At 37.9% G+C, this 14659-nt stretch overlaps 2 protein-coding genes across 3 annotated transcripts; both read right to left on the bottom strand.

Moving 5' to 3' along the window:
* Positions 1 to 822: 822 nt before the first annotated feature.
* Positions 823 to 6043, bottom strand: LOC104449034 (dentin sialophosphoprotein). 2 transcript variants are annotated; one of them, XM_010063029.3, is made up of 11 exons: positions 5333 to 6043; positions 5174 to 5228; positions 4974 to 5073; positions 4611 to 4854; positions 4207 to 4260; positions 3966 to 4105; positions 2594 to 3170; positions 2225 to 2339; positions 2080 to 2129; positions 1376 to 1519; positions 823 to 1210 (listed from the first exon to the last, which is right to left on the bottom strand). In XM_010063029.3, the coding sequence occupies exons 1-11, from the start codon at positions 5960 to 5962 to the stop codon at positions 968 to 970; spliced, it is 2352 nt and encodes a 783-aa protein (XP_010061331.1). In that variant the 5' UTR covers positions 5963 to 6043; the 3' UTR covers positions 823 to 967. The 2 variants fall into 2 exon arrangements, with proteins under 2 accessions (XP_010061331.1, XP_010061332.1); XM_010063030.3 differs by having other exon boundaries at positions 1376 to 1516.
* Positions 6044 to 8079: 2036 nt separating this feature from the next.
* LOC104449032 (outer envelope pore protein 24, chloroplastic) lies at positions 8080 to 10551 on the bottom strand. The gene is made up of 3 exons (XM_010063028.3): positions 10215 to 10551; positions 9607 to 9966; positions 8080 to 8483 (listed from the first exon to the last, which is right to left on the bottom strand). The coding sequence occupies exons 1-3, from the start codon at positions 10410 to 10412 to the stop codon at positions 8403 to 8405; spliced, it is 639 nt and encodes a 212-aa protein (XP_010061330.1). The 5' UTR covers positions 10413 to 10551; the 3' UTR covers positions 8080 to 8402.
* Positions 10552 to 14659: the final 4108 nt, after the last annotated feature.

Below are 14659 nucleotides of genomic sequence, written 5' to 3'. Positions count from 1 at the left end.
TAAAGAGTTCTCAACTGCGTTCGCTAGAGAGAGAAGAGGGTAGGCTTTTCTTAGAGAGATAAACTAAAATAAATGCGTGTAGGCTTGTGCAGGTCTAGTGTTAGAAATAAATGGAGAAATTTTCTCTAAGCCGATCCCCCATGCTGACATGATTGCACGTGTTGCTTCTTGAGTGGTTCGGGACTAAAAGCATATTGTGTACACTAGTTATTATGTCATCCTTAATAGGTACATAATTTGAGCTCCCAAGTATAAATATACCCACTAATCGCATGACTATCTTGCCAATATGAATTGTTTTTAAAATTGAAGAATGTTAAATGCCTTATATTAATACATCCATGATAAGATGCAATTAAATCGCATCATCACCCTTTGGAAGAGTATGAGGGAATTATACCCAAAAAAAAATTGTTGAAGATAACTGTTGAAAAGGTTAACAGACAAAACGTTCTTTATTCTCTTTCTCTCCCCTTTCCATCAAACAAAAAAAAAGGCGTTACATTACTCCTTTACGAAAACAATTGACATTTACACGATGAAAATTAGATATATATAAATAATAAATAATAAAAAAGGAAAAACTGTAACGAAAGACTAAATCAAACATTTATCAATAATTCAAGAATTAAATTGAACTGATCGAAAGTTCAAGGACCAAATCGGACATTTATCAATAATTCAAGGACTAAATTGAGCTAATGAAAAATTCAAAGACCAAATTACACATTAAGTAATAGTATAGGGGCCATTTGTGACATTTTCCCCCCAAAGAACAATGATAAACGCATGCACCCATATCAGCTCATTAACCCAATACAATAGAGCCAAAAATGCAGAAAATATGATGTTTCGTCAAATTTGCCAATAGTAAACGTCATTTTTCTTTGCAGCAGGTCATTTCTCTCATTCTCAACATGCTGCTAGTTAGGAAGGAATAGCAATACTGATTCTTGACACTGAACCTCTACATCAGTATTCTGCTGCTTTTTGACTTATTTCCTGATCTGAATGCTGCAAACATAGATTTAGTCTGGCCGATAGTTTCCCAGGCACACTGATCAGAATGCACAGAAGACCGCCTCAGAATGTCATATAATGTTGTGTTTGAGCTTACTCCAGCACTTTCTGTTGTTTGGGTACTCCCCTTTGACTGCGAGCTGCTAAACTTGGCCACTGAAGTTCTTGCTGGTCGACTCTCCTTATGAATCTGTGTTAGCATTGGTGATCAGAAGTTTCATTATGTCACAGAAGTATATCAAGTGATTACTATTCTATCTCAAAGTCCACTTAGCTACAATTAGGATTGTTGGAGTATTTTAGTCTTTAGAAGTACTTATTGGTAATCTTCTTTAGCAAGACTGCTAAATCTTACCGTGTCCGAGGAGTCCTCTGATGCTGATATGGTGCTCTTGATATTGCTGTCATCCCTTCCAAATATAAATGTCCGAACTGTGCTTGTCTTATGATTCTTTGATGATGGCAGAAGATTTGACCCTCGACCTAGAAAAGATGGCTGCTGCATTTTCCAACATAAGAGAATAAGAAAACTGAAAGGAAGCTAATGTCGCATGGACTTCTGCTAAGTTTGTTGGGTTATTATCAAGAACCCTGAATCATAACATATGGAATCAAGGACATCTTGATTTAGAAAGAACATAAACTTAAGCAAAAGCAAAAAGATAAGCTCATATGATCAAGATGCAGCTTTGAAAAGATGACAATAGTCAAAGATATGATGAAGGTAGAAAAGACGTTGCGTGCCTTCTGAAATACAATCAATCCTTCTTACCCATGCAATTTTCCTGTAGTGGAAAACAACCAGGTAGATAGTTGTGTCTTTATCGAAGTATAGGATATGATCAAATTACAAGCGGTGTTAGTGAAACTTCCAACAAACACAACGGAGATTCCATGACCAACTAAGGGGGGTTATGGTACATTTAGAAGTGTCCACTATCCAGATGTTCACCAAGCAACCAGGTTGTCAAAGTTTGGGAAACAAGAACATGCTACCACCAAACCACCATTAATGTGTCAAGCGATTACACAAAATCCAAAATGGGGAGATAATTTTACCTTTAAAATGCCACTTGTTTTTCCTCGTGCAAGTGATGCATCAAGTCGGGCTGCAGAAGAATAAATGATTAGAAATGGTCTACATGGCCTGAACTTTTCATGCTAATGCAATTGAATACCGATTATGAAATAATGCAGATCTTACATGACGTTTTTGGTTTCTTCCTACTGTCAGGGGTCATATTGAGCTTCTTTATGCGATGAAATACTTCTCTGGAGCTTTCATCCTCTGCTGGTGATATGAGAGGAACATGTGCTTCCTGTCCAATATGGTAAAGTACACAGTGATTTCAGACCTTATACGTTCCAGAACAACAAGATCACTGGATGAAGGCTAAAAGTTATACTTAAAAGGACAGACTTCTTATTTTGGGTGTGTATGGGCGTTTGGGGAAGAAGAGGAGGGGGGGGATAGGATGATGTTGTTGCTTAAACACAAGGAAATATTGAATTAATGTGTCTTATAATATGGAACTGAATCTATGAATGCGTCATTTTAACTGCAAGGACTCACAGTTTTTCTGAATAGAGACTGTTTGACTAGCCGTGTCTCAGATTCTTCATCATCAGAAGACACAAAAGTATCATCTTTATCAGTAAACACTTCTGGAATCATCTGCTTTGCTTTACGTAAATTCATTCGTGCAGTATTTGCTGGAGCTAAATCTTCTGTGTCATCATACCCAAACTCTTCATCTTCTTCACCTTCTACATCTTTCTCGTCTTCTTCCAGATCAAGCAGTGATTTGTCTTTCTGTTTCAGACCACAATTTAGTCTTTGCATCAGATTTTCTGTACCAGCAGCATCCTGCTGCTCAAGCCACTCCTGGTGAAGTTGATTGCGCCTGTCATTATCTATAGGTTTTTCCTTATAGTCAGCTTCTATCATTTCATTAAGTTCCTCAGCATCTTCAATATCCTCTTCTTCATTGTCTTGGAAGTGGAGTAGATCATTGTCACTGTCATCTTCTTCCTCAGCTTCCTCATCAATAAAATCTTTGACAGGATCTCCTTTTGGAGATAAAGACAAATCAACTGACTGGTGCATATGAGGATTGACATTTTCCTTGTTATTATCCTCCTCATCAGACCTTGAAGGAGATGAATGAAATCATTAAGATGTTCCAAAAATGAATAAAAATGGATAACCAGAATCACTTGTTCCAAACCAAATTAAAAATAACTACAGAACAAAAATTACCTAGATCATCATGGTAGCTGCATGTGGCATGGGAAGGGACATGTTTTCTACTTGTATGCAATATGGTTCATAACATAAACAATGGCTTAATCAGTTCACAGCTCTAGACTGCAGTACACTTTTACTCATCCGTTCAAAATATTCCTCGTGAAATATGGGGAATGAAATAGCTCCTAGAGTAGAATTTGTCCTTGAGCAAATCAAGTGTAATTTCGCTAATGCAATAAAATAACAACGTTTAAATGTTTGCACGCTATTTATGATTCTGAAGTCTGAATATGGTCAAGGATTGATCAACAATTGTCAAGGAATAAAATACCACTGATAATTTTGTTGATACTTGATAGTACCCAAATAGCAGTTGCAAGTCAATATAGCAACGACTACAATATTTTTCAAAACTCTACTCACTACCTCATTCTATTATTATGCTCTCATATTCTACTTATGTCGAACTGGATGAAGAGTTTATTTGGAGTACAAATTCCATATTCAGCAATTTATCAGTTTTTCAAGTAAATGAACCTAGGAACAGATTTAGTCTTCCAAAATAGAGGAAGTGTCGATTGTGCAGTGTATTTAAACTCTCACAATTAAAGGGAAAATAGATTGCAAAGAGAAAGCAGCATGAAGATTCTTATTAGTCAAAGCATGGGATCAAGGCAATCATTAACTTTATACTTACATGTCGTCTTGAGGAGCAGAATCAAACTTCAAGTTCATTGCAAGTAAAGATGGTGCAAAAACTTCTTCCACAGGAATTTTGGGAGTCTCATCAGGTAAATCATCTTTCCTTTCACTGCTTTGTGAATCCGAGAATAATTCCTGCACCAGATATAAAAAAATCAGCAATCCCTTTATAGACATTTTAACAGAAGAGGCAGCAATTCATCAATCACATAATAATTAGTGCTTCCGGAGGAAACCTGTGTATCCTTTATAGGCACTCGAAATGTGTAGTTGGATTCCTCCTCCAAAGCCTGGAGTTTGAAAGGATGATAATTATAAAGCAATGTCAGATCACCAAAACACATAAGGAGAATAGTGCACTTCAAAACCTTAATACTTGATCAGAAAATGAATTAGTATAAGTGGTATATTGGTATCTCTCCCACATTCAGAACAGAAGGACAAGAGAACTGCTTGGGTTGTCAGTACCAATTCAAGAATTCTTAGTAAGTTGTTAATAAAAATTGCTTTTAGGAAAATTCGCAGGGCTGTGTTTCACATATGATTGCCACAGAAAATAGATTAATCTTAAAGTGCTATGCTGCTTAATTCTGCTATTAATCAAAACCATCAAGGAACTTTGGAAGAATACAAAGCTTACCCTTTGCGAAGGAGTGTCTCCAGAATCTGATTCATTTGAAGTATCATCTGACTCGCCACAGGTTGGGGCACTTACATCTCTCCCTTCCTCAAAGGAACCCGTAAAATTTTCCTCCACTCCTACGTTTTTGGCCTTATATTCAACCTCTTTCTGAGAATGAGAAATTTCCAACTCAAACTCCAGATCATTCCCCAAAAACTCGTCATAACCACGTATGGTGGACAAACTCTTCAGCATGACAGATCTGCATGGATAATAAGAATCGCACGTATCATTTGACCAATGTGTAGTACAATGGAAACAACAGCAATATTTACACCAACAAAATAACATGAAACCCAAAGGACAAAATGATACACTCACTTCTTGGAAAGCTCAAGCTTCCTCTGCCGGATCTTCTCCAGAATCGAAGAGATTGGCTTTTGAACAAGAGGCACAGGTTTAAATGTCGCATCTCGAGTCTCTGTTGAATATAAGTAGAGCGGTAAAGTCATGTAACGATACTCAATCACATGGTTAACCAAAATTTTTTGTGCATAGAAAAATCAGGACTAGACACGCACCTCGCAGCAGTCTCTGAGAGTCTGCACGAAGCTGCTTGAGATAATCTCTTCTTTCCTGTTCAATTAGGGAAGGCAAAAGAAACAACTTCAGCAGCCTGTAATCAGTCATAAAGAAGGGATACCGTTATGCTCCATCGAAAAGGAAGCGAGTAACCACACCTTATCTGCTCTTCTTTTGTTGGAAGCATGAGGTTGGTGCTTCTCATCCTCTTCGACACAATTCCCACCTCCCTTCGTTTTCCTTTTCTTTCCCTTCTTCGTGTCCTCTACACGCCCATCAGCCACCTCCGTGCCGTTCTGCCTCTTCTCAGGCCAATCGCTTCCCGGATCCTCCTTTCCCTCTCCGATTGCATCTCCGTCCCCATCGCCTCTCTGCGCATCTCGCTGTTCCTCAGTGGAATCAAACTCCAAGACTCTTTTCGCTCTGGATCCATCAGTTCCGGAGCCAAGCTCTTCGTCATCACCGTCGAAACGCACAGTCTCCGAACAGACAAGCTCGCTTTCGCCGCGGAGATCGTCGGGCGCAGGCAGCTCCAGCTCCAACGACGACTCATCCCTCGGCTCCTCGAGACGCAGGCCGCCCGAATCCTCCGAGCTCTGCGATTCAGAATAAAGCGAATCCACGAGGGACGATGGCGGGTCAGGGCTTCCGTTGTCATGGAGCCGGGAAGGACGGTGATCGACGGCGACTTGGGCGGCTTTCTTGAGGCGCTTCAGCTTCCGTACGTGGACCGGAGGGGAAGTTGGATCTGCGGGAGAGAGCAGCTCGAAGTCGTCGTCGCTCTCCATCTTCTTCCGATGACGATTGAGAGAGAGAGCGAGCGAGAGAGAGAGAGAGATTGGTTGATGATGATGGAAATGGAGAGGCAAAGTGACAAGGCGGATATTTTTGCGAAGGCGGCAACGAAATTCCTTTTGACAGTTTTTTTGAAAGTTTGAAGAGAGGGCGCTCAGCGTATTCGCGGGACCGATGATTTCGATGGCGCGAAAATTACCGGTTCTCTCTTTAACGGTCCGGACCGGACCGGACCGGACTAGGTCGGCCCATGCGTGCACCTGCTGGAGGCGGGCCTCCTTGAGACGAGAGCCGAAGGATCTGCCGCGAAGGTCATACGACCAATCTGCCTTAGAGACAGAGTTCAATCGATCGGTGTCACAAAGAAGGGGGCTAAATGCAATGTGTGGAGTGTGAAGCCCGATTTTAAGTGAGAGATTGCTTGCTAGACACCGAGTTTATGCTACGTGTAACCAAGTTTACTTTTGCAAGACACCGCTAGATCCTCTTATTTACAATTGTTATAAAATGTTCGATCAGGTTTTTGAGGCTTTTTCCTTTTTATTGATTTCGTAGCACCTCAAATTTTGCAAGTCGATGGTTACTAGTTGATTGTGTTTTAATCCCTAAGATCTTCCCATATCTTAGGTTCAAATAATCTAACGGGTGTGAATGTAATCATAAACTTAAATCATATTAGAATTGCCATCAATTAATTCAAGTAAATGAACCTCTTAGGGTAAAGATAGCATTTGGAAAGTTAGCTACCTTAGTGTGCCTACAAAGCAATTGATTAAACAAAAATATAAGATTTTAGGTCCAAGGATTTGGTTAAGTGTGAGATAGATTAGGATCCCACGATGCCCTTTTGGTATTGCAGCACTATTATTTGTTAAGCCCTAAATCATTCAAAAGTTCATTTTAGCATCTCTCTCTCATGCTTCTCTCGGTACAATAGGGCTCACTTCATGCCTTAAAAACCAAACGGTGACATTCTTATCCACTTAATACTCCTGAGGCCCGCATTGCGGGCCATCCCATCACTTTCTTTCAGTTCCCTAACCGTCGTTGCCCCTCCTTAGATCTTACATGAATGGTCAATACTCATCCAACAAAATGCATCGTTTGTTGTCACCCCCTAAAATGCACCATCACGATGTCTCCATTGATGTTACAGGAATGGCCTACACTTGCCCCCTAAATGCACTATAATCATGTCTCCATTGATGTCACATGAATGGCCTAAGCTCGCCCGATAGGAATACATCTTCTATCACTTCACTCAATCAAAGCTTTCCACGCTCAGAGCCAGCCTTCTTCTCGATCGAACATAGTAACAAGTGGCATCGGCACATACAATTTGGGAATGTTTCTCTATTACCAAATGTCATAGTTCGAAATGGTAGCCCCAAGTTCAAGGATCGTGGGCGTGTCATACCACAAATGGCACACCAGCCGATTCAAGCATGCAAAGCCCCATTAGAAAAGTCGATTAAGACTCCTAACCTTCAACAACTCCTAGAAAAAGTCTAACCCTCGAATCAGGATCCTAACGACCGGTCGCTCACCCTATTGAGAGAGGTGTCTTCAAGTCCATGACCTTGGATATAAAACCGTGAAAGAAGGTTAGTTAGGATTACAGTTAGATTTAGAAGGTGAGTTAGGATTAGAGTTAGATATATTTTTATGAACTGCATCATTCTAAATTAAGTTCTCAGTACAATTTTTTTTTTCTGCCAACACCCATACATGCAATAAACAATAAAGAGATCTGCTGACAGATAACGTAGGAGTCAACATGATGCGATGCCAGATCCATTACATGGTACACTTCCTTAAATCATAAGACGATTCATGAAATTCTGATCCTTGAACCATTACCTGATCACAGTCTCCAACCTGCTTTAGAGACACTATCCTAAGATTTCTAATCACTCTGCCTTGAACTTCAGGCTGCTTCAGAGGCTGGATAAGCTCTAAGGCACCGTGACGAGGTAGCTCGATCAAAAAGATACCGTACAATCACTCGGACTAGGTGAAAATAGTACTTTTGCTCAACAGTTTTAAGTCACAAGAAAAATGCACTCCGTTACTCTGATGATTAATGACTAATGAGTCCACAATCTTGCACTTTCTGTTAGCTTTCCCAGATAAAAATTAATTCTCGTTGGAAACCAGGTCAACATAGATTCACAACCGCAATGGGAGATGCAATGTTTCATCCCCAGAAAACGTAAATTCCCGCTTGAAAATACTACCAAGTGGTACTTAGCACTTTGGAAATTGGAGACTTTGCCCAAACTTAGCTCTCTTATAAATGAAAAGTATCAAGAAGTGAGAGATGCTGAGAAGTATCAGGACCACAGTCCACTAGGGTACTGAATGCTTATCCAGGCAAAATAAATCTCAACAAGAAAATGAAACTAGGACTCCCCTTGAATGAATACGCATCAATCACATGTCGAAGTTCCACGTACTTTCAGCAGTTAATTTTGGCACCTTTGATTCTTCATTCAGATTGAGAGAAGCAGATATCTGTAAAAGAGAAAAACATACCTCAGTCAGAATATGCGACAATTGCAGATGAAATGAAATTTGTGAAGTAGCAGCAACATAACAAGCAACCCAGCAGTTAATTCTAGAATACCCTGATTTAAGGTTTAAACATGAAAAAAAAGGAAAAAAAGAAAAAGAACGTCTTATTCTTTATCCCCTCTCAAAGTGCAGATCTAACTGTGGCAGCATATAATCAGATTTGCACATACACCTTCTCATCTCATCACATCCCTTCTTAAAGCTGGACCGTTGGACCTTCAAAACTCAAAGTTACTGGCATAAAATACTCTTGTAATGAATCACTCATCGACCCAAGATGCATTTCTCATATCATAAAACATACCCATCAACCATGATTGCTCCAGTAAATCATGAATCATGTTGAAGTAGATAATGACCATTCGCAGTCAAAGAGTTCAAAAGTATTGCCATACTTAAGGATTGCTCCATTCTTGAGAGACCAATGGCCCACAATCGGGCGGTCATGAAAGCACATTTAGTGAACAATCCAACAGAACTAAGCCCCGAGGTGGTTTCTTCATCCAGAGCAGTACAAAATAAATAAACTCCAAACAAGCTAAACAAGTATATGTCAGATCCCACGCCAATTTTGGCAATACGCATGAGTAAAGTAAAGAGGTAGTTTTACCTCTTAAAATTAATACGATGCATACTCTTTACATTACTGACATTGAGATACAATGAAGTGATGATATTAAAACTTAGGGAATCAGCTGACTTGTCTTTAATGATGTGCTGATGACAAATCAATTTTAGTTGAAAAAGAACCAAAAGATATTTATTGTGCATGCTGCAACCTCAATGGGTTTGGAAAATGTCCACTGATGGCAAATACAACAATGGCCAGATTACGAAGAAACCACATGTAACCATATTACATAAGACAATCTTCAGAACATTTTCATATCATCCAGTAGGTATCTTGGAATTATTTCATAAGGGAATTACAACTTTAAAAACTTATCAGACCAAGATAAAAGGTTTTCATTATTCTAGGTTCCTATCAAATTAGGACAGCAAAATCTCTTTCCAACAGCATCTTTGAATTAGAAATACCAAAAACCAACAAATAAACCCATACCTTGAAACACCCGCTCAACTTTGAATTCCTTGACCACTCCAGCCCCAATGCCTTGCTTGACGTCTGGTAAGTTGCCTTGAGGAAATCATCCCCATAAACATTCCTCGCCACCGCAAAATCCCACGAGTTCTTTGACAAATCATAGGAAGGCTCAAATGTAGTCAACCCTTTATGGACATAAGTGTACTTCAACTTGCAATTCCCTGGACCAGGCAAGTAATTTGCCGATAACTTATTAGCCGGATCGATCACGAGTGCTCCTTCGAAATTCGTCCGGTTATCGCCCTGGCTGTGGATGTACGTCAAATTCAACCGCTTCTCAGCGATTCGGACTGAGTTCATGAACTGGAACCTAAAGTCCTACACGACAGAATACAATAACAAGGTAATTAACAACCAAAACCCAGTAATCAGCTTACGATGACTGAACTTCAAGCTGGAATTCCACAAAGCCTAAACCTAAATACCCCATATAATATTTTCCCTCAATTAGCCTCTCCGCATCCAAACGGTGAACCTAGCCATCCTTTTGTCACCAACACCAATAATTACACCAAAGTCCCGAAGTTTGGAAATTCGCGAGTAAGAAGAAGAAAATAGTACTCGACCTTTTTGGGGACGTTGTAGTCGACGATGAAGAACCCAGGCTTCTCGACGCCGAGGAGCAACCCGTTCAGGCTGGGGCCTTTGGCAACGGTGGCGTCAGTGATAGAGGCTCGGAGCTTGAGCTCGCCGGCGCTGATACCAATGGTGGCGGCGGCGCCGTTCTTGTCCAGGTCGTACTTCCCCTTCAGAGACCCCTTCATTTTGCCCTTTCTTTTGGGACTGTTGTCTTCTTTTTGGGTGGTTGAATTCGTATTTGGGCGAAGTGTCGTTGCGGAAGGAGAAAACAAAGGGGGAGAAGAGGAAAAGGAGTTGCGGAGCGAGCGAGCGAGAGAGTGAGGATTCAACTTCAAATGGTCCGGGGTGGTTGGTGAGCGTCGGATTTGTAAATTTTTTACGATGCAGATTCGGTGGTGGCAATGGTGCCTAGGGATTATTCTGTTTCTCCACACAAAAGGGGAAAAAAAAAAAAGAATGGTTAACTTTTTTGTTGGTCGAAAAAGAATGGTCGGTTAAGGGAATTACAAAGTTAGAAAATTTAAGACTTTAGTATATTTGTTTCGTAAAAAGTGGTTAGTTAAGGGAAATTTATGTACAATCAAAGAACATACCCATACTTAAAATTAGGATATTGAATTTCCAATCTCGAATATAGGAAATCATTTCCAGTGTCTTTTATTTCATTGACATTTCTTGATATTTTATTTCTCTTTTATGATGTCTTTTGATAATTGATGTTACCGCCCTTACATTTTATCGAAGACATAAAATATTTTTGTACTTTACGCCTTACCTGATCGTTATAAGGGATTTATTTTTATTACATTGAGGAGATTTAATTTCATAAATGAGATTGAAACATATATTGATGTTTTCAGTCATATTTTTTAATATATTATCAAACAAATAAAAACTAACTAAATCTTTTTGACTGATTTCTGTGAAAAACATCTTTAATTTCATGAAATTATTCAAGGAATATATATATATATATATATATATGTAGCAATTTAAATGACTAATCCATAACAAACTTTATCCGTAATAACAAGAAAAAGGGAAAACTTAAATGATATTTACAAGGTGTCAAAATTGGACCAAAATGCAAACTGAACTGAAAATTTCAGGTCTTTTGGTTGGGGCTTTATTTTGGTTTGGGTTATGAGGAAAACTGTAAATGGTTTATTAATTGTTTAAATGCTAGAAACAAATCGGCTGTGAAAATTTACAATTTTTATGAAGATAGCGTATGAAAAGTTGCAACTTTCATGAAAATAGGAGGAAGAATAGTAGGAGTGCTAAACCTTTTTTTTTTTTTTTGCTTACTTGAGTACCACAAATTTGAAAGATCAATCTCTTGAGTGCCAATTCCTATTTGCCTAGCGCAAAAATCCGACGTGGACGGCATCATCCAATGGGGCTTCACTAGCACTAACACAAACAATTTTTTAGTATTTTTTTTTTTCTTTTAGGGCCAACTAGGGTCATTGACAATTCTTGTCGATCGCAAAATCCTCTCCCTTAGTCGCAAAGGCCTTAGGTGAGGTTGTCAAGGCCTTGCCAAACACTGGTAGCATCGCTCAAAGCTAGTGAGGGCCCTCGTGGCCTCACTAGCGGTTGGCGAGGCCTCAACAGCCTTGCCCAAGGCCTTCGTAGCAAGGTGGCCCTCACCCAAGGTTTCACGGCCGACAAGGGTCACCCTCATTGGCCCTAAAGAAAAAAAGTAAAACGAATAATAATAACAAAAAAAAGTTAAAAAATTCAACGTATGATGATTTGCCGGAATCGACAGTCGAGTGCTAGATTTTACTAAGATGTGGCAATCAAGTGAGCGAAATTTTTTTTTGCACTCAAGTGCTGTATGAAAGTTTTGACACTCCTATTGTTCTTATCCTAAAAATTGAATATAAGAAGTTGCCGCTTTTATAAAGATAAAATCAATATGCTTTGATGGAAGTTACTTAATAAAGGCATCTATTGATAGCTTATATAAAAAATTGATCCTCTCTCCACCCAAACTTAAAAACGAATTTTTTTATTATGTCCTCCTTTAGGTAAAATAGTTAAGAAAAAGTGGGTTAAGGGAGATAAATTGGATTTCGTCATTTCTCCTAATTTTGCAACAATTGAAAGCTCAAGGTTATTGCTATAGATAAACAACATATGCCTTAATCCCTCTTGTCGTGAACAAATCATAAAGATCTAAAATTCTTTTATCATGAATTTCCACATTATCAATTACATTTTTGTGAACAGTTAGTACTAGAGCATGATTTAGGATCTCATGATTTTTGCGATTATTAAAGTATATATGGTTTTGTTAATGCTCTCCTAATAATGCTCATTAAATATATATAGACACACACACACACACATTGAACTGATTAATTCGAGTACTTGCTTAATGAAATTGCACGTAAATTATTGTTTGGCTTCAGTGCTCTTGGTGTATATATATTTTTCATGTTTTCCAACGCATTAATTGTTTTGCTATATGTATTTATATATCTATATATGAATTGACATATATATTCTCAAGGCATCATGATGCATAATTTGATTCTCATACCTTTATGACAATTTTATCACGAAAGTGGTCAAACCTTAAGGTCTCTTGAATGTTTTGAAATTGTATAATGTTTTATTCAATTAGCCATGGTCAATTGATGCTATGAGTGAAGATTTATATGTTAAATATCCTTATTGGTGTTGTAAGTATATTAAAGTTTTAGGGATTCACCCAAAGTTAATCAATTTCTTCTAATTTATGAACGTAATAATTGGTAACTAATATATCTTGTTACATTTGTTTGTATATCCAAAGATGACAAATAAACTTTAATGAGGTTTACTTATAATTACCAAATAAAAGTTATTAGCGTCATCATGGTTTGAATCTGATCATGTAATATTATCAAAGCACTAAAGTGTTGTCTTGTGTATTTGCATTATCTATACTTATTTTTGTTAATGAAACATCTTATGATGTTTTGAAGATGACAAAATAAATCAAAGGCTACTAATGTATTTAATGGTCGAGTAATAAAATTTGCAGATGATTGAACACACAAATGATATTGTCAAAGTTTATATTTGGAAGAACCAGAAAATAGACTATATGCTGAAGCTGAACTTATTTAGACTGTGTCCAGATCTTAAGGCTAAATATGTTCATAAGCAGAATATGTTTAAACTTATGTCAAGATTGTAAAGTTTATTTCAAACAAAAAACACTCAGACTCTACTTCAGACGGAAGACACTCGAGTTTTACTTCTGACTGAAAACTCTCAGACTTTACATACAGAATGAAACACAAGTTCAGAACGTGACAAGGTCCAGAACGAGACACATGTTTAGAACGAGATAACTTGACAGGATGGAACACAAGCCCCACACATATAACGGCTAGTGATATGGTTTGGATTTCATACCAAAATAGATTTAATTGACTCAATCTAATTGATTGACAATTGGATCTTGAAGAGTTATCTAAACGGAGAAACTCTGCTTATGGAAACCAATATTCTGTTTATATAGACAATCAGAATCAACTTGGGATTCTACTTTTGTCACTCAACGACTACTAAATCTTCTTAATACAGATCTGTTTAATGGGTAGATTATAAGACAATCCTCTAAGATACTGTCCAACAACTAGTTTGGAAGTGGAAAAGTATTTAAAAAGACCAAGTACCAAAGAGCAAGTAAGAGACGGAGCATAAAATTTATAATTCCAAAGTCTGATCGAACTTCGATTATACACTTGTCTTTGATGAGCTTAAACGTTTGTGATTATGAGAGAGATATCAAAAGAGTGATTTAGTGAGTAATATGATCTCTCACTGAGTGTTTGCACTCAAAGTTGTAATATCTTGTTGATCATATAGTGAAATCCAGCTAGAAGGCTGTTAGCGTGGGAGAGTGAATATAAACTTGATTTAAGCCGAACCAATATAAAATTCATGTGCAACATTATCTTCTTTTAACTCTTCTTATTTAAATATGTTGCACACTTATAGGTTATTTCAGAAATCTATTCTATTGCATAACAAATTTTGAACATCTACCAGAAATCTGGTGGCTTGCTTATTAGACTCTGATCCTTATTCATACTTTGCTTGTAACTTATTTTATTCAGCATTTATTTGTTAAGATATCTTTTAAACTATGCACTCCCCTCTAGGTGTTCGTACTAGTACTTTCAATTTCTCCTCATTCGCATGCTTCATTTATTCCTTTATTCAATGGAATGAATTTCTCTAATTGGTGTGAACAAGTCAAGTTTCACTTTGATATCCTAGATCTTAATTTAGCATTTCAAGTTGAAGAACTGGTTGATGTTGATGAGAGTAGCGATAATGGAAAATATTTCCCCAAAGCTTAGGAAAGATCAAACGGATTAAGCTTAATGTTTTTGTGAATGACAGTTGCAAAAAACTTAAAAACTAC

This window comes from Eucalyptus grandis, chromosome 6, assembly GCF_016545825.1.
Source record: "Eucalyptus grandis isolate ANBG69807.140 chromosome 6, ASM1654582v1, whole genome shotgun sequence".
Taxonomy (NCBI): Eukaryota; Viridiplantae; Streptophyta; class Magnoliopsida; order Myrtales; family Myrtaceae; genus Eucalyptus; species Eucalyptus grandis.
This window is presented reverse-complemented; position numbering and strand designations above follow the sequence as displayed.

What these genes read in the sequence shown, in the direction of transcription:
- LOC104449034 (XM_010063029.3), bottom strand. Translation starts at nt 5,962, where the DNA reads ATGGAGAGCGACGACGACTTCGAGCTGCTCTCTCCCGCAGATCCAACT. An exon ending in TGCCTATAAAGGATACACAG is followed by an intron (nt 4,106 to 4,206) that starts GTTTCCTCCGGA and finishes TATCTGGTGCAG; the next exon opens with GAATTATTCTCGGATTCACA. An exon ending in CAGAGGACTCCTCGGACACG is followed by an intron (nt 1,211 to 1,375) that starts GTAAGATTTAGC and finishes ATGCTAACACAG; the next exon opens with ATTCATAAGGAGAGTCGACC.
- LOC104449032 (XM_010063028.3), bottom strand. Translation starts at nt 10,412, where the DNA reads ATGAAGGGGTCTCTGAAGGGGAAGTACGACCTGGACAAGAACGGCGCC. An exon ending in ACTACAACGTCCCCAAAAAG is followed by an intron (nt 9,967 to 10,214) that starts GTCGAGTACTAT and finishes TCTGTCGTGTAG; the next exon opens with GACTTTAGGTTCCAGTTCAT. An exon ending in AGTTGAGCGGGTGTTTCAAG is followed by an intron (nt 8,484 to 9,606) that starts GTATGGGTTTAT and finishes TCTCTTTTACAG; the next exon opens with ATATCTGCTTCTCTCAATCT.